The sequence below is a fragment of the Lepisma saccharinum genome, chromosome 6 (assembly GCF_977018435.1).
Source record: "Lepisma saccharinum chromosome 6, izLepSacc3.1, whole genome shotgun sequence".
Classification (NCBI taxonomy): Eukaryota; Metazoa; Arthropoda; class Insecta; order Zygentoma; family Lepismatidae; genus Lepisma; species Lepisma saccharinum.
The window spans coordinates 24,582,568-24,606,511 of NC_139234.1; the positions used below are offsets into that span (position 1 = coordinate 24,582,568).

Sequence of the window (23,944 nt, forward strand, 5' to 3'; positions counted from 1 at the left end):
ACGAAATACTGATCTGAAACCTACAGCGTTGTTTCATCGTGGATTAACCCTCTCTAGCTAGTCTCGTCTCCTGCGGTCGGACAGTATATACTTTATAAACAAATCCAACACATAAATGTCACTCCTTTCACTACTGTTTGCCAGGGTGAGGACTAAATACATACCATTTATCTTCTTACGTTTTGCATTTCAAAATATGGTACGAACGCTGTCACACTCTGCATTATATTGAAACGTATCACAACGACCTGAGAGTGCGAGATAAAAATATAATTTATATACATTCTTTCAATCGAGTACTCTCGAACACATAACACAGTTCTTCACCGTCTTTTGTTCCACTTGACATTTCTCGCAGCCCCTTTCACCCTTTGAACCCTCGGCCTCTATGGCTTGTAGCTACTCTTGAACACACTCTATAACTACATTAGCAACGCCTAATAAGGGGCCGTTACAGGGAGAAAAGGTTCCCGCATACGAGGCGAGTCACTCACACTTGCGGAACCAATAGTCCATTAGTCGCAGCTACAAGGGGAGATCCATTTCCTTAAATATACCATTAACGCCTCTTTCTCACATAGAAGAAAAGGGGGGTTACGGAGCGACCACCCTTCTCACCCCACGTACCCCACCGAAAACAAGTGTTCTACGCTGGCAATGAAGAGTTCGACACGGCCACGTTTTCAAGGGTTGTGCGTGGAGTATGCATATAAACGGCCATACAGCAAGATTGATTATGTTTTGCAACAATGTTTTCGCCCTTCCTGAGTCATGATGGCTGTTTCCTTCCCTTTTTTGTTTCTCTTTTTCTTCTCCTGTGTGTTGTACGACAAGCACTTGCGTTGCGTCGAGAGCGGGCGATTCATTACCCCATGTAATGGAGACGTCGGGAATCGGAAGATGAATATCTGTCGCCTGGAGCACCGTTAACCGGGTAACAATGCCGGCGTATTAAAGCTTTCGACTGTTGTAACTTCAACAATTTATCGTGAACAGCTCTGGGTAGATAACCCACCCCTTTTTACACAGAACCCTCTACACACAGAACCCAAAACGTGTCATTTTGACACATATATTTTGATTTCAATAACACGTTAACGTGTATAAACTGAAAATAATGCACCTTTCAGTGTGTCAAAATACACATAGGAATGTAATAAAGGGTATTTTTATCAGATGAAGTTCCATGTGATGCACTAAAATGCATCAATTTGAAAGATCAGACAAGATCATTTCGAAGATAACGAACTTTCACTTTTAATGCATCAATTGACACAGCTAAATGTGTAATTTTGTTATCTTCGAAATGATCTTCTCTGATCTTCCAAATTAATGCATTTTAGTGCATCACACGGGACTTGATCTCATAAAAATACCCTTTAATATATTCCTATGTGTATTTTGACACACTAAAATGTGCATTATTTGCAGTTTATGCACGTTAACGTGTTATTGAAATCAAAATATATATGTCAAAATGGCACGTTTTGGGTTCGGTGTGTAGGTACACATAGAAAACCAAATGCATCAAATGTACTGATGCACTAGAAACGCATCAATTGATGTACTGAAGTGTGTTTTGTGGCCTGTGCGAAGAATCAGGTTTACAATTTGATGCATTTTTGTATATCGTATGATAACGCCAAAGTGCATCATATAATGAAAGTGAGTATAGCTTTCTTTCGCGATGCACTGATGCGTTTCTTATGCACCTTCCTGCATCTTTCTCGATAATGCACTTAAATATTTGGTCTGAGTATTTGGTTTATGCATTTTTTGTTTGAGATGATGCATTTACTTTTCTGTGTGCACTTTCACACACAGAGCTAGAAATTCAAAACAAGGCACATGTACTTTTGGTGAGAATATTCCTAAAGAATATAATCTCGTACATCGTTAGAGAATGTCATTCACCTGGCACCAAGGGTGGCTCTTGCTAAGCGAGATCAGGTTTGGTGTTCGTGGACAAACTCTTCTTTCCTCATTCTCTGACTCTCTTTGTTTCTACATTTCCTCCTTTCTCTCTCTTCCTCCTTCCCTTTTCGTATCCTTTTCCTTCCTTTGTTCCTATCTTTTCCTCCTCTGTTTATATCTCTCCTCTTATTCCCCTGTCCTTCCTCCCTTCTTTCTTTATTTCCCCAATTCTATCTTCGCCCTTGTTTGTTTCCATCTCTTTCTTTCTGTTTCGTTATTATATCATTCCTAATCTCTTCCTACTTCTATGTTTCTTTCTTCCCTTTTTCGGTATTTCTATCCTTCCTTCTCTCGTCATCCGTCTTTGTTCCTCTCTTTCTTTCGTCTTCTATCAAATTTCTCACTTCTCTTTTCCTATCGCTCTTTCTCTTTCTGTTTCTCTTTCTTCCTTCTTTCTGTCTTCCTCCTATTTTTCTATATCTGTTCTTCTTTATTTCCCTCCTCCTTTATCTCTCAGTCCTTCTCTTTTTCTCTTCTTCCTTCCTTCTGTCTTCCTCCGTCTCTGTTCCTATCTCTTTCTTTCTTTTATGTATCTCTCAATCTCTATCTCTCACTGTCTTTTCGTATGAGTCCGACTGCTCTACTAAACAGATGTTTCTTTGAAGCAACCAAAAATATTGTAGTTTCCGGCACCAAATATAAAAGAAACATTCTTTACCAAAACCATAAATTATTTTCGAAACCGTACACATTTGTTTACAGTTACCAAAAATTAAGATAGAATTACCAAATTTTGTAAAGGTTCCAAAATTCTTTTATTTATGGCTGGCAAAAAGTCTCATCAAACATGTTTTGTTAATTGGACATGGGGGTGGACAGGCAATTTTTGGGTGTTATAGAACCCACCCTCGCCCACCCTTCGTGGCTTTGATAAGTTTAATTCATATAGAAATCAGTGACTCGTTTTAGCAATTGCAGCACCAATTAGATCATCACTTCATTGTTGCAATCATTGTTGTCGTGAAGAAGAACTGGAAGCAAAAGCTGGCTCGATACAATTGCAACTATGAAGTCCCTCTTGTGCATTAGTAACAAAAGGCACACAGACGGAAAGAGATTAACAGAAGGTAGAGAGAAAAAGATAATGGAAAAACAATGATTAGGATCTCTTTTCGGAGTCGACGGCAGTCTTGTCGAGTCATCCAAAAGGAGCAGAAGAAGCGGCGTAGGGAAAAGATCTCGCTCACGTTTTCCAGCATCGCTTGGCAGTCCTCATTGATCACGCCTTGTCTCCTGGCATTGTCTCCGCCGAGGAGCCTTGACGGAAGGTATTGTAGCGAAAATTGTGACAAATTCGCAGCGTCTCGATGCTCCATTGTTTCCAGGCTCAAAAGAACCGTTTCCCTCGCGGAGCTGAAAACCTCAGGAGAGACGACGCCGCCTCTGTCCCAGCACGCAAGGAAGTTTAATTGAATCATCTCTTGAGAGAGGGTTGATTTCTTTCCCGTTTCACTTTCGAGACACCCAAGCAGTTTCTGAATGGCGTCAAAAGATGTTAAGGCAGCGCGATGTTATTGAAACATGACACTTGCTGCCTTGGATTTTGATATTCTGGTTGTGACCTGTTTGTTTTTCAAGAAGCTGATTTAGGGCCGGATCTATAGGCCCATGTTTGGTTTAACTCTTGCCCTATGGTCACATTGGATCTCGTTACAGCCGTCGACTGTCAGAAGTTCTTGCGTTACGCACAGAAATCTGCTTGAAATCTTCTTGCCAAGAATCAGGATTACAGTATGATACATTTTTATATATCGTTTGAAAAGATAACACAAAAATGCATCATGTATGCGAGTATTTCTATGTCGTCGCCTTGTAACCAAGGGGTACCGGGTTCGATACCTACCCGGTGGAGGCACATAGTGATTCGAATCCCACTTTAAACTGTAGTTCCAGTCCTGATTAGCCCTTCTGTGCATATAGCGGACATAAAACAACAATCCAATTCAATTCTTTCTATGTCTAACTGTGCTTTTATGCATCAATTGATGCATTTTTAATGCATCTTCCTGCATCTTTCTAGATGACACACTTAAACATTTGATCTGAGCTACAGAATGTATGCATTTTTGTTTCAGGTGATGCATTTATTTATCTGTGTACAGAAAAATACTAAATGCATCAAAAAATTATTCTTACAGGTCTCTTACCATTAGGTTTCCCAACAAGAATCCTGTAAATTCTTCCTTCCTCTCCCATTCGTGCCACATGGCCTGTCCACCTAAGTCATCTTGATTTAACTGATGCACTTACTTTTCTATATGTATGGGGGTCTCATTACGCCAGGAAAATAGTGTGTGCTGGTAGGAGTTTGTTGTGCAGAATGTATAGAAATGGCCGACGAAATGTGAGTGCTAATGTTGGAAAAACTCTTTATTGAAAATATTGAAGAGGGTGGAAGGGTTGAATTGATAAATATAGACATGATTAACTACATGTGAACAAGCTCAAGGAAGACATTACGATTAATTCAAACTGTTACAATCCAAAATTTGATGAAAAAAAATTACAAGTAAAGTAAAAGTAACACGGAATAAAATGAAAGTGTGAAAAACTCAGGGAAGCTAAAATAGGAAATGGGATAGAGTCAATAAATATTACACAAAATAGCAAAGATGCAAATGGAATGAACAAAAATGAGGTAAACTCAAGGAAAATGGAAAACTCAATAAATAAAACTGGAATCAACTCTTGAATATAGATAGATACATAAAGTTCCATAGAGTCAGGGATATAAGTACACAAAGTTACGTGAACTGGATGAAAAGTGTGACAAACCAAGTGAAGATGGACAGACGAAGTCAGAATTAGCTAAAAATGGCACGAGGTTTCTTGGAATAAACCAAATATGGGTCAAACTGAAGGTAATAAGCACACAAAGTTATAGACTGAACCAAAAGTGGGACAAACGAAATGGAGATGGACAGACGAAATCAGAATCAGTTATAAGGGCACAAAGCTCCATAGAACGAGAACTGAAGGAAATAAGCACACACAGACGAAATCAGAATTAGATAAAATGATACAATGCTCCATAAAATTAAAAAAACTGGCTGAACAAAAATTGGGACAAACCAAGTAGAGATGGACAGGCGAAATCCGAATTAGCTAAATGGTCCAAACTCAATAAGAACGGACAAAGAAGTTGGCTCAGAGAGAATCGATGCAAGTCAAGCTTCACTTGAGCCTTGAGGGACGACGAAACACCACAGGCAAAACTTGCATAACTCCTAACTTGGTTACGCAACATACCAAGCCGCAAATTATATATATTGTAATGATCTTAAGGAGTAATTAGCTCATAACGGCGGCTTTTGTGTTTGTTTACCCTGCTCGAGGGCGATTCGCTTTTATCCTTATTTATCCAACCGCATTTTTCTCAGAGGATCAAATCAGGCGTCCCGCTGGGGACAAAGTCCCCATGAAATGTCACGCTGTTAAAAGCAATTCACTTCCTTTCCCTCTCCCCGTCCACAATCTGCGTCTTTGTGAACACACCAAAAGGTTCACTTCACGGCTATTTCATCTTCAAAAATAATGGGATTTTCCACGGAGCGACCGAGCGCAAGTGATTTAAGCAGGAGTCGAATGGTAGACAATATAACATGAAATCTAATTGCACTTGGCCAAATGCTCTCAAAAAGACCCCCCCCCCCTTTCTCTCCCCCTCAAATCCCCTCTGTCGTAATGAATGACTAGGTTCGCGAAAGATCTCATTTCCTTCATTTTTTTTTACCCTTCTTACAAAAAAATCAGGTCCTGTGCTCTTTGCCTTTACCTTACCCCCTTCTGCAAGCCCCCCTCCCCCTTCCCGTTTCTTTTTCTCCTTTTCTCACTTCTGATCCACCCGAAAGAAAACCTGACTTTTTTTTTCATTTCGCTGGATTCGAGGAAACGTTCCCAAGGGATCTCTTCCCGTTTTCGCAGCTTGACGTCCAGAGACAACAGCACCAAATGGTGCACCGGTGCACAGCACAGCTCGGTTTAAAGTTATATCGTGCTGTGCGACAGCCAAGTTGGGGTTTTGGTTGCCAAGCCCCTTATGGTCTTCATAAATTTGACCCCCACAAACAAAATTATATCTGCATCGAATGTTCAACACGAGGAAACCCATTGCCTTTGTGATACTCCAAAGACCTCACAGTTTGTCAGAGTTTGTTCATTTTATGCACAGATAGGCTAATCGGAACTGAACCTGAACACTGTTCCGGAAATCTCTGGAGCAAGTTGTGATTCGAGAGAGCTCGACCAATGAGCGCGTGAGAGTGGAAGTGGGGCGAAAACGTGGCTGCAGCTATCGGCTGTTTGCAGCAGCGCGCACTGCTTTGTTCCGTCCACTAATTCTAAATTTTCGCTATTCTATATTAGAATAACGACAAACACAGGACGCAGGGCACATGCGAAAGAGTGCGGAAGGGGGAGTGATTTTCCTCATAGGAATAATGCAGTGAAGCACTCAGGAAAGATATGGTGAAGTTCATAAGCCCCACTGTGGGCCAGGCCCGTAGCTAGAACTGATCTTCAGGGGGGGCTCGCGGGTTATCAGGGGAGGCTCACGGGTGACTTGTAAACCAAGTCCATTTTTTAAAAAATGAACAATATTAAATGAAGGTAAATTATGTGTGTGTGTGGGGCGGGTCATTAAGTTATATAAAATTTAAGTAACACTTTCGTATAGCGGAGGCGGATTTCTTACTTTCTACAGAAGAAAGTACATACGCAAATCATTTTCTTAGCGTTGTTGAAGTTCGGGAATGTAGTTTTGATCAATTTGAATGCGAATTCATGTGTTTTTCTGCAAAAATCTCTCTCCGACACGTTGTTTCTGCTGCCGCCATTTGCTTTCTGCACGAGAGCACAATGTTCCGTGTGTTAGATGACGTAAACCCCGTAGTTGTGGGGCTAACGTGAATGGTTTGTGAGGCTAACGTCAATGGTATGCGAGGTATTAGCATAATTTCCTATCCGGGCACGAAAGTAGGAATTTTTCGGTGACCAAGGTTGCAACACTGCATAAATCGACAAAAAAAAATCGCACAACCAGTACGCTATCGCCATACTTAGTGTTGCCCACGGGACGAGACGGGACAGGCTTTTAAAAATTCGAGACGAGACGAGATTGATCATGTGTTCCGAGACAAACGAGTATTTTCGAGACGAGACAGCATTTCACAGCATTTCCACGAGACGAGACAGGCCAAAGTCTCGTCTCGTGGGCAACACTCGCCAAACTGTGTTACAGGATCGAAATAACGAATAACAGTAAGTACTCGTAAATGTAAGAAATAGACATTATTTTCGTTAGAAATTCATTATTTCACCTAAAGAAATGTTCCGCAATGCAGAATAGTACGTTAGCAATGTAAAAAAGTGCGAAATAAATGATTTATATTTGTCTCACCTATACGAAAGTAGTAGCAAAATTTATAAATATCATACAAATACTTCGTTCTTCTGCATCTTTTAAAACATCTCTTGAAGTATTAATTGACTGATACTGACATCATCCCTTACACACTGCATACTACTTTAGAAGATATAGATATTTATATCAAACAAAAAATGCACAGTATTCAATCACAGTGTCTGCAGTACATTCTACCCCCGGCCGAAGTAATGAAACTAACTTACATTCCCAAAACTTGGGAGCTGTTGACCTTTGATGCAGATGCGAAGGGAATTTGCATGAACACATCAAAGTCACAGATTTCTGTCTAAACGGGAGGTCACAACAGGGATAGTGAAGGTACAGATAAGGAAGCCCCCTTTTAAAGAACTTACAAAGTCTAGATAATCTAAGTACTTGCAGCTATTTAGACTACATTTTCACTCTTCACTGCAAACAAATTATACAAAATAGTTTTACCTAATGCCAAGGGGGGCTGATGGTAGTGTCGGGGGGTGGCTGACGGCTACGGGCCTGCTGTGGGCAATCATTGTCATGGTATCGAGACAAGACTTGGCATATTCGCAGTCTCAGCCTGTCTAGGTCCCTTCTCGATTTATAAACAGCAGTCTAGTCTTTTCTATACAGTACTGTAAGAATAACGTATACGGTGTGTCGCCGCACAAATTTCTACAGCGTTAAGAGGTCCAAAGGGCAAACTATTCCTAGTTGAGTGTTTTTTTTCCGTTTGGAATCCCATTCCAACACTACTAGGCCTCGAAAAAAAATATTTTTCTTTCAAAGCTGAATACTGTATGCAACGACGTAGCACAGGCTCACAATTCCCACTAACGGAATGGTAAAAGGAAAAACACATAAAGCTACCGCCCACACATGACAACATGCAGTGATGTGGAGGTAAGACTTCTCATGTTCACAGTCTCAGCCATTGGTGAATTAAACGTGATCAGCATCACGCTCCACGCAGGAACATTACTGGGGAAATGTTCACCCATTACGAAAATCGAACCCGGGGCCCCCGCGTGGCAGTCAAACGCCCTACGGTACCATCCGCAGTTCATCATCAAGAAAAAGAGAAGCAAGTTCTTTAGATAGACAGGTCAGTACAGAACTCGCTATAAAAAGAAGCCACACTTAATCTTGCGGTTATATCCCCTCCACAGGAACGATCCATATAAAGACGATTAACAAGGCGAATATATAGGTTAGCACATCCAAGCCGGTGATACAAGGTTACAAGGTTTTCAAAGCACAGGATACGAGGACAAGGCAACAAGAAACGAACCTGTAGAAGCGGACAGAGCCTTGCGTCTGATTCTAAGCTCTTGCCTTCTCCAGTTTCATCTTCTTACGTCTTCTCAACTCGATTGCATGAATATACTTTCCCTCCTTTTCCCGCCGCCATTTCTGCCTTGTCACTTTAACTCAGTCTGGCCGTCTCTCTGTTTGACTCTTCACGCTGTTTACGTCTCATTATTTCTTATAAAAGCGATTTCTCCTTGTCTCTTGCAGGGCCTGCTAGGAGGGGAAGGAACTTCGGAACGAGTCCTCTTCTCGGCAGACGGCTTGCCGGCTAGCCATCGCATCTGCCATCCTAGAGAGGAGAGGTGAAGGGGGAGGAACGAGAAGGCAGGGGGTGAGAGGGGGAAGATTTCAGAAGACAGACGCAATCCTAGACAAGCAAGACGTTGATTGGACCAAGCCTCGTGGCGGGGAGAGAAGGGAGTTGTGCTGAAGCCTTCTGGAAGATGCCTCACAAAGGTAAGTCCAACGATTGCTATCTTTCATGGACCAAGTCTTCAGCTCGCAACAGTTTCTATCTCCAGTTATGCAGACGATGTAACAATTACTCTTGCATCGCACGTCTTCCAACAGTCCCCTAAAATTTCTGATAAGAGTCAATTTATGGTCATTTTGGTGCAAAATTTACTTTTACACCCCCTTTTACACCTTACGCCCTCCAAAATGAAAAATTCTGGGTATTTGCATCCCACTCTTCGTCAAAATATATGTACTTTCAGCGGAGATATTCCAATTGTAGAAGGCAAGCCCATAGCCAGAATTTTATTTCCTGGGCGGGGGGGGCTCATCCCTTATCAGCAGCCGTCATCGAGCAAAAAAATTGGGAGGAGTAGAAGCTCTGAAGATGAATTTCTCCGTATATTACAACTTATTATGCAAGATGTTTAATCTTGCTAAGGAAGAAAAATTAATTATCACCATACACTATAAATTAGATGTTTGTAGGATTTCGGGGGGAGGGGCTTCAGTCTCCCTAGCTCCAGAGATATCCGTTACAGAGTATAGATACGAAGGTTCATTGTCTTCTATCTGGCAAGATCAATCCTAAGCAACCTTACCAATTTCTTCCAGTTTTATCTCAATTGTTATTCGATTGCCCTCTTCATCTTTCTCCAAAGATGCGTGGCCTAGCCATTAAGCCATGCTGGAGTTCACATGCATTGGCATATAAACATTTCACACCTCGTATATATATATATATATATATATATATATATAAAAATAGTAATACTAAGTAAGGTTAAATATACCCGACTTGCCATGAAGTGGGGGGGGGGGGATATAGGTACAATCTCGACCATGCCCCCAGGGTGGCCTTTTATTACAGGCTGGGTGAACCCTGGAGCCGCTCCACGCAGTGATATTGATTGGAAAATCACCATCTGAAATCACCTACCCCAAGAATCGAACTAGGATCTCCGTTTAGCAGTCAGACGCCCTATAGCGACTGGACCAATGATGCTCTCATTATAGCAATACTAAAAAATAATATGAAAATATATTGATACACTATCATGTCCTGTTCCCAAATGTATACATCCTCATTTGCTATCATGTTCTCACTGCTTGGCATATATATTTGACTGGTCCAAAATTTAGAACATGACTATTGACTTTGACAATAGGTAATTGTTGTTTCATTGACCTCATCTTGAACTGCATTTCTCATCATGTTTTTCCTACTTATTTCATAACACCACATTAAACTACTAGATCAGGGATGGTCCAGATTTCGACCCTTGTGGCAGAGTCCTCATCCCAGCGGACTACGAAGCCATGAGTCCTGGGTTCGAATCCTGGGTAAGAAATGGATGTTTGTGTTTGTCTGCCCTGAATGAAAAAGTAGAGAATGAAGTGAAATTGATGTGAAAACCGCTTAGAGGTTTTCGTTTTCCTACAAGGCAAACAGTCGGTATAGAGAGCCCGACTACTTCGCAGTAGATCCGAGTTCGATTCCCGGCTGAGCTTCATGCACCTGGAGGGTGGTGCTGATCACATCACCTCCACTATGGATGAGGGTGAGAATATATGTACCTCCACTGAACTACACAGGAGATAGCTGTCGAACATAATCTTAATACTGAATTGAATACATCTTTTTTAGCATTAAAATCCTGGTGCAAGATATTAAAATATATGTATTTGCTATCGAGAGTTGGAAGATTGGATGTCAGTCGTTGCATTGTGAAACACAAGATAGATATTATACTCAAACTTGAAGGAATTATTTGTCTTAAAGTTGACGAATAAATTTTTATGGTGAGAGTTGTTATTGTTATGGTGTTGCTGTTTTAAGTTCGCTTTATGTACAGATAGGCTAATCGGGACTAGACATACAGTTTAAAGTAGGATGCTAACCTCTATTAGCCTTCACTGGGTATCGAACCCAGGACCTTTTCCGTGTAACGCATTAAAATGCATCAATTTAGAAGATCAGATACGATAATTTCAAAGAACCACGAGTGCACGTGTGCCAATTGACGCACCAAAAGTTAGTCAACCTTGATTCGATGCATTTCAATGTAAACCAAAAATAAAAATATCAATAATCTCATTTAAAAAATTCATTTGTACAATTATGCTATGAAATTGATATAACCCATGTCGTTACGATGGGTATAGAGAGAAGAAAGATCATTGGTAAATTATGGCCCAAAACTTTGATTCTTATACAAAGAGAAATACTGGTTGACTAATAGCTACAACGAATTTAACAGAAGCAATTGCATAATCACATTTTTTTATGCACATTTACGCAAGGAGGTCGTAGGTGGTTTCAAAATCGCAGGTATTAGAATTCTGACCTCCTTACAATAATAAATAAGAAGGTAACCTTACAGAGTAAATATCATGGATGTATTAAGCACAACGGCGTTAATATGTGGAGATAAGAGAAGAATCTTCAATTAAGAACACCATAAAGACTTAGATACATGGAAAACGAATTAGCAACAGGTGACTAAGAACGCGAGAAGTGAGCAATAAAAAATCAATTTAAAATAAATCCAGAGAATTGCTCAGTTTTGGGACTCCATAAAAGTGGAAAGTTTCCCACAATTAGAACGTATGAATTCTAATTTATTCTAATGACTTCCTGTCAGTTCGCATTACACCAAAGACGTGCATGTCCTATATAAATGCCAGGATGTAAGAGGAACGCCTCCCAATGCATGATAACGTTGGATGGAATGTTTTAATAAAATATGTTCCCAACGGCATCGTCGGAATTTGCAATTCTCCACTTTTCAGTGGCAGTTCGTGTAGTTCTTTTTTGCCTCTGATGGAGAATATTTCTTGAAAATGTCTTCATTTCTTTGTGATATTCACGCTCATGTTGTGGCATACAGAACTGGGGAGTAGCTTAACCCAAGTAACACATTGCTCCTTCGCTACTGGCATTAGTACTATAGTTACTTTTCCGATACTTGAGGCACTAACAAGTCATTTTCTCGCTACTTGCGTTAATAAATTGTTACTTTTCCAAAACTTGCGTCAATAACGCGTTAATGGTTCGGTACTTGAGTTCGTAACGCGTTACTCTTTCGGTACTTGAGTTCGTAACGCGTTACTTTTTCGATAGTTCCGTTACTAACGCGTAACTTTTCAGTACTTGCGTCACTAATGAGTTACTTTTTCGGTAGTTGCGTCACTAACGTGTTACTCTTCAGTACTTGCGTCACTAACGCGTTACATTTTCGGTACTTGCGTCACTAGCGCGTTACTTTTTAGGTAGTTGCGTCACTAACGAGTTACTATTTCGGTAGTTGCGTCACTATCGCGTTATCTTTTCTATACTTGCGTCACTAACGAGTTACTTTTTAGGTAGTTGCGTCACTAGTGCGTTATCTTGTCTGTACTTGCGTCACTAATGAGTTATTTTTCGATAGTTGCGTCGCTAACGAGTTACTTTTTCGGTAGTTGCATCACTAACGAGTTACTTTTTCGGTAGTTGCGTCACTAGCGCGTTACCTTTTCTATACTTGCGTCACTAACGAGTTACTTTTTAGGTAGTTGCGTCACTAGTGCGTTACATTGTCTGTACTTGCGTCACTAATGAGTTACTTTTTCGATAGTTGCGTCACTAACGAGTTACTTTTTCGGTAGTAGCATTACTAACGAGTTACTTTTTCGGTGGTTGCGTCACTAGCGCGTTACCTTTTCTGTACTTGCGTCACTAACGAGTTACTTTTTAGGTAGTTGCGTCACTAGTGCGTTACCTTGTCTGTACTTGCGTCACTAATGAGTTACTTTTTCGATAGTTCCGTCACTAACGAGTTACTTTTTCGGTGGTTGCGTCACTAGCGCGTTACCTTTTCTGTACTTGCGTCACTAACGAGTTACTTTTTAGGTAGTTGCGTCACTAGTGCGTTACCTTGTCTGTACTTGCGTCACTAATGAGTTACTTTTTCGATAGTTCCGTCACTAACGAGTTACTTTTTCGGTAGTTGCGTCACTAACGCATTACTTGTTCAGTATTTGAGTCACTAACACGCCACGTTTGGAGTACTTGAGTTAATGACTTCTTAAGTTTTTCGGTTCTTGTCTTGCTAACGCATTAATTTTCTCAGTAACGAGTTCCTTTTTCGGTACTTGGGTTACTAACGCGTTACATTTCGGTACTTGCATTCCAAACGAGTTAATTTTCCGTACATTTACAAACGCATTGATTTTCGGTACTTCGTTACTAACGCGTTAATTTTCTGTACATGGGTCAGTAACACGTTATCCGCTGGTAACGGTACTTGTTAGATTTGCTTGACTTGAGTCAACTGAATATAAATTCATGACTGGAGTAGTTATTTGCCAGAAGGAAACATGCTGTGCAGTGTTGTTTTAAACTTATACATGTAAAGGCACTCTTGAGTGTCTCCTCGATGGCGTAGTGGTGACAGCGTCGTATGCTAAAGAAAGGGCCCCCGGGTTCGACACCCGGTGGAGTCACATAGTGGTTCGGATCCGACTTCAAACTCATACACAACCCGGGACTCGAACCAGTGAACTTCGGTGGGGAAACCGAGCATGCTCAATTATGGACATTGCATGCTGAAAAAAGGAATCATTCTCACTCAGGAATTGTTAAGTCCAGTGTTGAGTACGTGTCTGTGCCAGGTTCTGCAACAATGCTGAGCCTCACGCATGTCCATAGAGAACGCCCGTAATGACTGTAAAGCGAAGATGGGGGGAAAGGGGAGCAGAAAGAGTAATGGGAACATAAAAAAAGAAGAGGAGAGGATGTGCAAAAGGGAGAAATTGGTCGCATGGTCACCCGTCATTGCAGACGAAACCGCAGAACGAAGGAAAGCCTGTCTCTTTGACTGTGGACCAGTCGAGCGAAAAATTGTTGCTGATTCAATCGTAATGATGACAACGTAGCACTGTCACCTCGGGCCGTTAGGGGCCAGTCGAGATGGTAATTTTTTTTTGTCCTTCCCCCTTTCTTTCACGTTCTTTTCTGCGTATGGCATCGATTTTAAAGAGAGCGATAGATAGATAAAGGAAGCCAAAACGATGAAAAGGGGGGCGGGTGCACGAGTGAAACGAATGGACGAGAAAAAAGAAATGTTCGATGAATTCTGCCAAATATTTTTTATACTTTTTTTCGGGAAACGAATGAACATTGTGATTAGACTTCATAGACAATTGAGAGTTTCGTATTTCTATATTGTCAAGCAGAAGTGGTTTGCGTTACGCCTTATATAGCCAGAGGTCCTAAGTTCAAATCCTGGTCAAGGTCAAGGCATAAGTGCATTTGTATTGTCTTTTTCTCTCATCGTTGAATTCGTCAGTTCATCATCAAATATATTTTTCGGTTACTTTACGTTTTTTGCACACTTTGGGTAAATCGTGATGATGAGGATGATTAATTATTTGATTTATTTTATTTTACTTTGCTTTTCTGGGACGGCTAATGGCGAAGATAAGGATGAAGCATGAAGGTAAGGTGATATGATGAAATTGACGAAGGGACACTCACAAAAATCACCCATGCTCAGACCGGGATTCGAACCCGGGACTCTCCTGGCGTCGACGATGTGGATAAATTCATGAAATATGTGATGCCGACAAACAACGACACATCCATGCCTTACCGATACGAACTTGTTTTAAGTCCACTTTAGACTCAGACATAGACTAATCGGGACTGGACCTGCGTATGGGTGGATCCAGACTTTTTGTATGTGGGAACTAACAAGCCTTTTTCCGAGGGGTTGACAAACAATAATGTCCAGGTGGGTAAAAACACTTTCCCAGAGAGGGCAAAGGTTTTTCTTCTTGTTATTACTTGAGAAGAGTATACGTAAGATTTATATTACTTTCCACGAAAAGAAAGCACAAGGAACAGGGTGAAATTTTTTTCCCCTGGTTTCAGGGGGTGAGTGCTCCGTTGCCCTCCGCTGGATACGTCCATGGACCTGCGGTGTGAACCATTATACAATGTATTGGTCATCGAACCTGGTACCCTTTCATTACATGGAGGCTCTTTGGTATGTTGAAACTGTATACACAGGATCACGTCAGATTCAAATTACTGCCGCCCCCAACAGAGATTCTAAGAGTGACCTCCTGTGAAGCCACTCCAGTGGCAACCTGTCTTCCACGTACAGTAACACGCTGGGCTTCAATTTGTGCAAGTTAACGAAGATCTGGCGCCTGAACCTCAGCCAGTATCATCCTTCGTTTTTTCTTCGTTGTGGTAATTGTCCTTTTATCAATCTAATGACATTGTCGCGATTAGCCAAAAATTCGACACAAAATAAACAAAAGGAATCAACAGAGAATCTATTTATATTTGTGTTCTACTGTTCTTTGACGCTTTTCTAACTCTTTAAGTCAACGCTACGATGAGGATGAATGTGAGTTGGAGACCTAACGCAACGAAATGGAACTTAAAAAAATACCAGACATGACTAATGAATCCAAGAGAAGCATCGGAAATTCTTCTCCCTCTCTGCACGTTAGTCACTGTCAGTATCTAAGAAACTGTTGCACGCTGAGAAATGCAAAACAATTCTTCTTGCACAACAAAGCATGTTTAGAATCCTGTCAACTAAATCCTCCAGTTCTGAATTCAGTAACGCAAAGTAATGATCGTTACTTTTAAAATGTAAGAAGTATCGTTATAATTACTTACTTGATTTCTGTAACGTGATTTTACACCGTAAAAGGTTGACAGAAATTAGCATGACCATTTTTTGAGTAGATAATGGGAGTTAACCTGGTCAATATAATTTTAATAATTTCGTTTCATAAAATATATTTATGGTTCACGTAACACTAATTTTTATAATCATTATCTATATTCATGCATGATAAAATATTCAAATGGCTGCGTCCATTTTCTTTGTTAATTAAGGGATATTTCAGACCAAAGCGACACGTGACGCGTGTTGCTTGGAAACCAGCCAATCAACAACAACGTTTGTGCTGTTAACGTTGTTGATTAATTATGAGTGTACTGTTATTAAAGTGAAAATTATTTCGAATGTGAAGCTAAACTTCTTTTGTTGATTTTATAACTAAATTTGTAATTACCTGAATATTTCTATGAATGAAAACGCAGCGAATCACAATAGCAACATTTTATCACCATGTCTCGAACTGTTACTTTGGTAACCTCAATGTTGCTAAGCACATTAACGTTATAGCTACAACTTACCATAGAAAACAAACGTTATTGAATATTTTACATGAACTTGAACATTAGCATTTGAAGTTTGGAATTGCACATTTTACATTTACAACCAAAATAAGAAAACATGAACTTGTGCTGTAACACAGAACAGTCACGTGTTTCACACCGTGAAGGCATTACAGGTGAAATTCTCAAGCGACATATATCGCTTGTCGCTTCGATTTGGAATCTTCCTAACAGGTAGACTGTTAAATTTTAACGGCAGAATATTGTAAAATATACGGTCGCTTATTTAACGAGACAGAGGTTAAGAAATCGAAGTAAGAGATGGATACGGTTGAACACCTCCGCAGACGAGATCGATAATGTGAAAAGCTTCTTCTACTCTCACTAATTTTTCTACTAAAAGGTCCTCCCATCAAATAGTCTCCCTGGGTACGCCAGTGGCCGTGCTTCCATATGAATTGAACCATAAAATATCATCCTCTCAAAAGCAGAAAAAAATAGTGTAGATGTGCAACACTGGCCAACGCGGTGAAATCACTGCAGAGTTTGCAACACTGCGTGGCAGCCCCAATCGCCTTCTTTTTTCACGGATCGAAGCACCTCCCTTTCCGGTAGTTTGGGCGTCACCTGGAAACCAGACTCATCCTCTTCCACGGCCCTGCTCATTTCTGTGCACACGGAGGATGTTCAGCATTGGGAAAATTGGCGATTGCCATCACACCGCCTCACCTCCCCCCCCGGAAAAAAAAACCGTTTCCCCCTCCCTTCCTATCCCTGCAGATCCTACCCAGCCCAGCCCGCCACATTCCTCCCAGTAATAGGTCTCGGGACGCGTATTTTCTCATTTATGTTCTGCAATTAACGCTTATTACCATGCCTCATTCTGAACACGTCGCCTAGCTTGCCCCCCCTCCCTCCTCCCCCTTTCTCTCTCCTCTCTCGCTTCATCCTCAATCCACGTTTTTTTGATTGCCGCGATGAAAAGACCGCAAATTGCACGCACAATCTTTCTTTTTTTGGGGTCGTTCTTCTTTGTCCTTTATTTTACGCCTTTCTTTCGGGCTGGATTTGTCCTACACCCCCTTTTTTTTCGGAAAAGGGGGGGGGGGTTCGGAAGTGAGGGAAGGAACGAGGTATTGTGGTTATTTGGGGTGTAAAGATATCAGAATGCACCCTTCGTATGTGCCAAATCAGCGATTCTGAAATTGCGGTTTCAGCGCAGCATCTGAAAGAGTACAGAAAAGGGGAAGGGGAGGTCTCTGCGCTGAACTTTCAGTGTTGTGTAAATTACTTTGGAAAAGAAGGCAATGGCTGCAAGAATTAACTATTGTTCGTTAACGTGGTGTACACACCAAGGCTAGTTATACTGTAGCACCAAGATATATACGTGCCCTCGGAAGTTTACCCCGGCACTGTTAGGTCAAGGGGCAGTGACTTACACGATCGACACTAGCGCCACTACTTACAGGCCAAAGCTTCATCAACTATGATGCTGGATCAGTAACAGGGAAGGTATCGAGACGACCCTCGTAAAAGTCGAGACAAGAACGAGGCCAGACCGTTCGAGATTACATAGACAACAATAACAACGATACAGATCTTTGTAAGATCGAGACGAGGCGGAGAATTAGTATCGCAGACCGGTTTCATTCGAGACTTTGGTGTGATATTTTTCGGGACGTTGGTGCCCCAAATGAAATTATCAAACAGTGGTTCTCTAGAAACATCATTTTTCAGTGCTCAGAAAAAAATTGAAAAATTCCTGTCGTCCGGTTCTCGGGATAATCGTGACCAAACCTAACCCATAAGCTTCCACAAGCTTGATGAGGCAAATATTCAAACCTTCGCCAGGGTGTAAGATCACCTTAATCCAATTTACTTGACTGTACGACCTCTTCAGACATACCAAGTGTATATCTACCAGGTTATTTGTATGTCATATATTTTGTTAATAGTAATTGCAAATCCGATCCATTAGTGACAATTGTAAACTTGTACTGCGTGGTTGCATACACACTGCTGGGGGGAAAAATGAACACTTGCATTTTTTGTGATAACGCATAAATTCTGATTGGAAGGCTCTAAATGTTGCAGAAATTATTGGAAATAAGAAAACCTGAATAATAATAAACGGAAAAGTATGGAAAAATGTTCAATTCAATAATGAATGTTCAATTGTTCAATACTTAACTGAGAGCGTAATTCATAAGTAATTGCAATTCGTCAAATATTAAGGTGTCCGGTTTTTTTGTCCAGCAGTATATTTTGAGGATAAAATCCCTTTTGTCTTCACATCTTGTCTAAATGACTTCTAAACGCTGTTAAAGTTCTGGCAGAGGTCTGCAAACTCTCTGACCCATTGAGCTACTTCTCACATTTGAAAATACCTGGCGAGCTACCATGTTTGGATTGAATTTTTATAACTATTTCTTGATTTATAAAAACTTTAAGATGTACAACCAAAATATTCTTATTAATTTCTCTGCAACGTACAGAGGATGGATGCCATTTTCGCACAAGACACAGTACCGCTTAATCATTATTATCTTTCTTCTTAACATATTCACGTCCACGAAAAGGATGACACTCAGTCGCATCCACAATTTTTGTTAGGTTGGGGGTGATTCTGTTGTCACAGCCATTCAAATGCAATTATCAATTGTCTATCTGTCGTATGTTTCTGAAGCTATTTTAAAATCATCTTCATGTTCGAAGAAGAAGCCTCACACAAGTAAGTAGACGTGAACTACGCCTTCACTTGTAGTGCAACTAAAACCAGTTAGCACAGAGCGCTACGCTGCCAGAGGTCCCGGGTTCGAATCCCGGGCTTGGCATGGGTGTTCTTTATGTGTCCATTCACACACAGAACCCTAAACCTGTTAATTCACACATATACCTACTTTGATTTCAATAACACGTTAACATGCACAAACTGCAAATGATGCACCTTTTAATGTGTAAAAATACACATAGAAATGCATCAATTTTGAAGATCAGACAAGATCATTTCAAAGATGACAAAACTACACATCTATCTGTAACAATTGATGCATTAAAAGTAAAAAAATGGCCGCGGTGGGCGACTGACTACCATGCTAAAAGTCCCGGGTTCGATCCCCGGCCGGTTCAAATCCGGGAACTTTTCTAATGTTGGAAGCGGCCCCGGCGCCCACCCAGCGTCGAATTACATGGGTACCTGGGGGAAACCCTGGGGGGTAAAGGTGGTCAGGGGGTGATGCTGATCACACCGCCCCCACTCACGACCGGGTCAAGAAAGTGTGGGGCGTTACCCCCACGCCCCCTATACGCCTTCATGGCGTGGTGCTAAGCACAGGGGAACACTTTACCTTTTTTTTTTAACCACGTCAGAAGCTATAGCATCGCGGGTATTTTATTTAATTTAAAAAATAACACAAGAGACAAATGCCCATTTATGCTGTCCTGTGTAAATCTTCCACAAGACAGAGAAATCAAGAAAAAGCCAATAAAAATAGAAATATTGAAAAACTGTAAAAAGATCAAAACTGCCAAACAAAAAAAAGCTGAGTTTCGTTTACAATAAAATAAAAATTTTGACAGTCAAGAAGATAATAAGGAATAAGGACAAATACGCTGAAAAAAGCAGAAGAAATGACGGTCTAAAACCTTCAATTTCAGTTACCATCAAACTTCACTGTAAAAATTTGACTAAAGAAATGACGGTCTAGAACCTCCAATTTCAGTTGACATCAAACTTCACTGCAAAAATTTGACTAAAGAAATGACGGTCTAGAACCTCCAATTTCAGTTGACATCAAACTTCACTGCAAAAATTTGACTAAAGAAATGACGGTCTAGAACCTCCAATTTCAGTTGACATCAAACTTTACTGTAAAAATTTGACTAAAGAAATGACGGTCTAGAACCTCCAATTTCAGTTGACATCAAACTTCACTGTAAAAATTTGACTAAAGAAATGACGGTCTAGAACCTCCAATTTCAGTTGACATGAAACTTTACTGTAAAACGTTGACTAAAGAAATGACGGTCTAGAACCTCCAATTTCAGTTGACATCAAACTTTACTGTAAAATGTTGACTAGAGAAATTACGGTGTAGAACAATTGTTTCCAACTTGAAAAGGTCCGAGTGCCAAAATTATATCCAGCAGTTGATTGGCGGGCCGCATTATTTTCTTTGGGGGAGGGGGGTATTAAAAATTACAAAAATTGTAAGTATTGAACTGAAAATCTAGTACTTTCGCATGACCTAAATTTCTAAAATGAGGCAATGAAAATAATGGAATCACAAATCAAAATTGTATAATTACAATTTATTCACAAAAACCCAATACTTATGGATGAATTGAAAGAAATGAAAAAACACACAATACAAATAAGAATCCTTCATAGTAAGTGTTCAATGTGAAAATTGAGGCCAATGTGCTTCTTTTATTAAAGTTAGAATGCCCACTTCAATTTCTGTATTTGAATGTCTCAGAAGGTGAAGCAGTGAAGAATCTGCCAGTCGGCTTCTGTAGCGGTTCTTGATGAACTTCATTGAAGAAAAAGACACTTTCACACGTGTATGTGCTGCCCAAAACTACGAAGGTTTGGAAAGCATTCCTTTGAAAGATATTTGAAAAACTCTGGCCCCTTTTCTTGCCTAGTTTGAAGGAACACATCGCCTTGCAAATCACACAATTCAAGTTGGAGAGAAGCTTCTTGTTCTTCGATGTTAAAACCAAGAGGATTGCTAAATAGCTGTGTGCTGCTTTTAAGTTCTTCAAAATCTTTAATCTGGAGTCAAATTCATTCATTATTTCTTTAATATTTGCACTGAATTAAAAAAAAAAGTCCAGTGTTTCTTCATCATCTGCTAGCCGCCAACATCTTGGAAAATGGACCACGTTATTCCTCTCCAAAGTAACATTGAAAATCTTCAGTTTATTACGAAACCCATCTATGTTTCCCATTAAATCTGACACCAGCTGGTCTCTTCCCTGCAGTTTCAAGTTCAGTTCGTTCAGATGAACTGTGATATCTGTTAGAAACGCCAGTTGTTTAAGGAAGTCCATACTCTGAAACTGTTCCTTCAGTAAAATTAGAACGTATTTTAATAAAAATACATAAAATCAATGTATTTTGCAGACTGGGTTCGGGAACCGCAAAAAAAGGCATTGTGGGCCGCCAGTTGGAAACCCCTGGTCTAGAACCAACAATTTCAGTTGCCATTAAAATTTTACTGTAAAAAGTTGACTAGAGAAATGACGATCTACAACCTTCAATTTCAGTTGCCATCAAACTTCACTGTAAGAAGTTGACTAGAAAAGTGACGGTCGAGAACCTTCAATTTCAGTTGCCATCAAACTTCACTGTAAGAAGTTGACTAGAAAAATGACGGTCGAGAACCTTCAATTTCAGTTGTCATCAAACTTCACTGTAAGAAGTTGACTAGAAAAATAACGGTCTAGAATCTTCAATTTCAGTTGTCATCAAACTTCACTGTAAGAAGTTGACTAGAAAAATAACGGTCTAGAATCTTCAATTTCAGTTGTCATCAAACTTCACTGTAAGAAGTTGACTAGAAAAATAACGGTCTAGAACCTTCAATTTCAGTTGTCATCAAACTTCACTGTAAAACGTTAACTAGAGAAATGACGGTCTAGAACCTTCAATTTCAGTTGCCATCAAACTTCACTGTAAGAAGTTGACTAGAAAAATAACGGTCTAGAACCTTCAATTTTAGTTGCCATCAAACTTCACTGTAAAAAGTTAACTAGAGAAATGACGGTCTAGAACCTTCAATGTCAGTTGCCATCAAACTTCACTGTAAAAAACTGACTAGAGAAATAACGGTCTAAGGCCGTTAATTTTCGCTGCCATCCGACTACCGTTTAATAATTGATCGTGACCGACTTTAACGTATTAACGGTCAGTATATAGTTAACCTAATTTTAATGCCTCATTTCCTATATTCTCGATGCCCGCAACTGCAATTTTAATTATTACCTATCTTTATGCCTGATATAATATTCAAATTTAAATGAAAAACTGTTGAGATGCTGTAAATGTTAATGGTGTAATATTGTAAATTTACGGTAATTTCCAAATGTGTCGATAATTGTTATATTCAACCAATACATCCAATTACAGAACTGAACTGAACCCGAAGAGGTGAAGATGTACTTCAGTGTTTCCATCTAATGACGCAATCTTCTATTTGGAATCTGCGAGAGCCAATGGCGATGGGTTCGTATATTTTAAAAATAAGATGAGGCTTTTATTGCAGAAATTAAGTTCTCCATACGAAACTGGACATTTCGTTCTCAATGCAAAATAAATTTAACGGAAATTCTCGGTTCGGGATTACATGTCTATACCTTCCATTCACGAAGGCCCGTCTATATCAGCTTAGCTATACGCCATTTCTCTTCATCGAACAGTTCATTGTGGTGTCCCTGTACAGCTCGAACGGTACAGAAAAGGAAAGAAAAGCAGAAATAGACCTAAATAGAGTACCCAACCCTCCACAGTGGGTTTCCGTTCAGTGTAACACCTTAACTTTCAACACCTTTCCATTTTTCTGGAGTGCGTTTAATCTGGCTTTTGTGTTGTGGGAATGGGGAGAAATTTTGAGTAGGGGGAGAATATGGTAAGGCTCTTAGGAACCGTAAGCTTCGCCTTCCGAAGCCATCTAGACTTGCTTTCTCCCTGACGCCACCTACACACACATGAGTGGGGTTGCCGGGCACACACACACACGCACCTAAAAGTTCCCGTCAGATCGGGAGGTGGGGAACGGTAGAGTGTGAAATAGGATTATCTCGTATCCGCATTTCGCATCTCTTCTCCGTCGCCTCCGAAGAATAAAAAATTTCTTTTCATGCTTACTCGCTCCATCTCTGAAAACCGTCCTCCCTGCATATCATCCCCTCGGTGCTCAAATATCATCCCCCCGATGGTATGGGAGATTTTTTTCTTAACAACCGACAAAGGTGCTGAAAACTTGATGGTTTTGAAATTTCTGTCCGGAGTTTTGGAGCGTAGGTGTGAAGACTGGTAACAGGAAAAGGTTTTCATGTTACGTACAGGTCAGTTGCTCTCCCCCAACTCTGGAAAATAATATTGTTCATTTGATTATAAAAATAAGCACACACAGGAGCCAAAATATGTCAATTTACACAGACATGTTATACATAAAAGTGTATAAACTATTAATGATACATCAAAATACACATAGAAATGCATCAAAGGCTTCTTTGATCAACTACTATCCCGTGCAATGCATTAAAATGCATAAACTGAGATCTGACACATTTAACTGTGTCACCAAAAGTTCATCAACCAAGTAAGAGTGGGTCATGATCACTTTCATTCAGTCCGTTTTTCACAATGTGATGTTCATTAATTTGCAATAAAAACGTCAAAACTCAGAGGGTAACATCTGCTTCGAATCAACTTAATTCTATTTCTTAAAGCAACACAGGGTGTTTTTTTTTTTTTTTTTTTAATGAAAAGAGCATAGAACAATTTGCCTATTTTCTTTGCTGGTGGCTGTACAGGTTTGAGGGATGTTAAGGACAAATTTCTTCAAATATAAAATTGAAAAATATAATCTCGCATAAATATGGATAATGACTATGTA

General features: G+C 40.1%; 1 protein-coding gene across 1 annotated transcript in view; it reads left to right on the plus strand.

Annotated features, from left to right (window-relative positions):
- Positions 1–9,077: 9,077 nt before the first annotated feature.
- toy (paired box 6 protein twin of eyeless) overlaps positions 9,078–23,944 on the plus strand; it is a 140,586-nt gene continuing 125,719 nt past the window's right edge. The window contains exon 1 of the mRNA XM_083124604.1: positions 9,078–9,139. Within this exon, the coding sequence (XP_082980730.1) occupies positions 9,127–9,139 (13 nt within the window). The 5' untranslated portion in view covers positions 9,078–9,126. The remainder of the gene's footprint in view (positions 9,140–23,944) is intronic.